Source organism: Chaetura pelagica, unplaced genomic scaffold, assembly GCF_000747805.2.
Source record: "Chaetura pelagica isolate M959 unplaced genomic scaffold, ChaPel_1.0 scaffold79, whole genome shotgun sequence".
NCBI lineage: Eukaryota > Metazoa > Chordata > Aves > Apodiformes > Apodidae > Chaetura > Chaetura pelagica.
The window spans coordinates 2410687-2412143 of record NW_009969339.1 but is presented as its reverse complement, the minus strand read 5'-3'; the positions used below and the strand labels follow the sequence as shown (position 1 = coordinate 2412143).

At 47.5% G+C, this 1457-nt stretch overlaps 1 protein-coding gene across 1 annotated transcript; it reads left to right on the top strand.

Annotated features, from left to right (window-relative positions):
• Positions 1 to 681: 681 nt before the first annotated feature.
• On the top strand, positions 682 to 1248 carry ASCL4 (achaete-scute family bHLH transcription factor 4). The gene has a single exon (XM_010005783.1). It carries the CDS (start codon positions 682 to 684, stop codon positions 1246 to 1248), a length of 567 nt encoding a protein of 188 aa, XP_010004085.1.
• Positions 1249 to 1457: the final 209 nt, after the last annotated feature.

The following is a 1457-nucleotide window of genomic DNA, read 5'->3' as shown; positions in this document are numbered from 1 at the left end:
CAGGAAGCTAGACATGCCATGTAAGTTTTGCAAACTGCTTGTGAGCTGTTTCAGTTAAACCAGAGCAGCCGAAACAACAAAGCTTGCAGTTGTCTTTTGGATTTCATTGTGAAAAGCCTTTGGGTAGTTTTCAGATGACAGAAGATCCTTGGTTCCTGAAAGGGAGGAGTTCTGCCAAAACTTTGAAGATCCCTGTAAACTTTGCAAATTACCCATCTTTTGGAGACAATTATATCAAACGATATCATGGATTACAGTACATGAGAAGTGTTTAGAGCCTGGAAGATTATTTATGTTTGGCATTAACTCTTATGGTCATAATTTCAAGCGGGGAGAAAAGGAATACACAGGAACCCTCTTATTATCTTTTGAAATATGAAGATCAGAGGAATAGAAGGGTTTAAAGTGCGGAGTGATGGTCCTCAAAACCTGTCTGCAAATTAGCTGACATCCTACATCTATAAAAGCAACAAGGCTCAGAGCTGATTTCCAGGCACGGAGTGGACCTCATGAGTCGTTAGCAGTGCTTTGAGATCTGTTTTTTCACCCCGCAGGAGACAACTGCAGCCTCCAGGGCAGAGTACCTGCACAGATGTTTCTTCCTTGCTGGGACTGATACAAGATTTGGAAGCCAAATTCAGGAACTGACATTTCACCAGCAAGAGGAAAAAAAAAAAAAGCATGGACAACAATAAAGATGATGATGGACGATTGACCAGGATCACATTTCCAGGAGCTGTGTCGCTGGCTAACAACCAGGCACATCCCCACGGGGTCCCCTTGAGAGAGCCCTTTGGGGTTCCCTTCCCTCTGGACCCATCTTACTGGGAGCAAGCCTACGGTGGGCACACGGGTCGCATCTCCTACATCCCATTCCCTGGCTACGTGGGCATCTATGACTATTCCTTCGAGCCTGCCTTCATCCGGAAGAGGAACGAGCGGGAGAGGCAGCGGGTGCGCTGCGTGAACGAGGGCTACACGCGCCTGAGAGAGCACCTGCCCAAGGAGTTTGCTGACAAGCGCCTCAGCAAAGTGGAGACCCTGAGAGCTGCCATCAGCTACATCAAGCACCTGCAGAGCTTGCTGGACTGCCATCCCTTGGGGTCTAACAGTAAGGAAACGTTCTCTGCCAAGGAGCTCCCAGAAGCTCCCAGTCCTGGTGCCCCGCGGGACTGCAACAGCGATGGAGAGTCTAAAACCTCTTCAGCTTCATCCCCTTACAGTGAACTTGAGGAGATGGGCAGCTAGGAAATGGCCTCTCTGGAGACAGAAGCCTTCAAGTTTGGGTGAAAACCTGATCTGAAATGCTGGAAATTATTCTACAGATGAAAATGCACATCAGAAAAAGGAAAAACAGCTTGGGGGGGGGGTGGGGGGGAGGTATTTTCAATCTGTCAAAAGACTTTAACCAATTTATGTACAAGACCTAAGGATGATTTCTAAGCAAACAGATATCT

Bases quoted from the DNA above. Each gene is read 5' to 3' on its own strand.
- ASCL4 (XM_010005783.1), top strand. From the start codon at position 682: ATGGACAACAATAAAGATGATGATGGACGATTGACCAGGATCACATTT.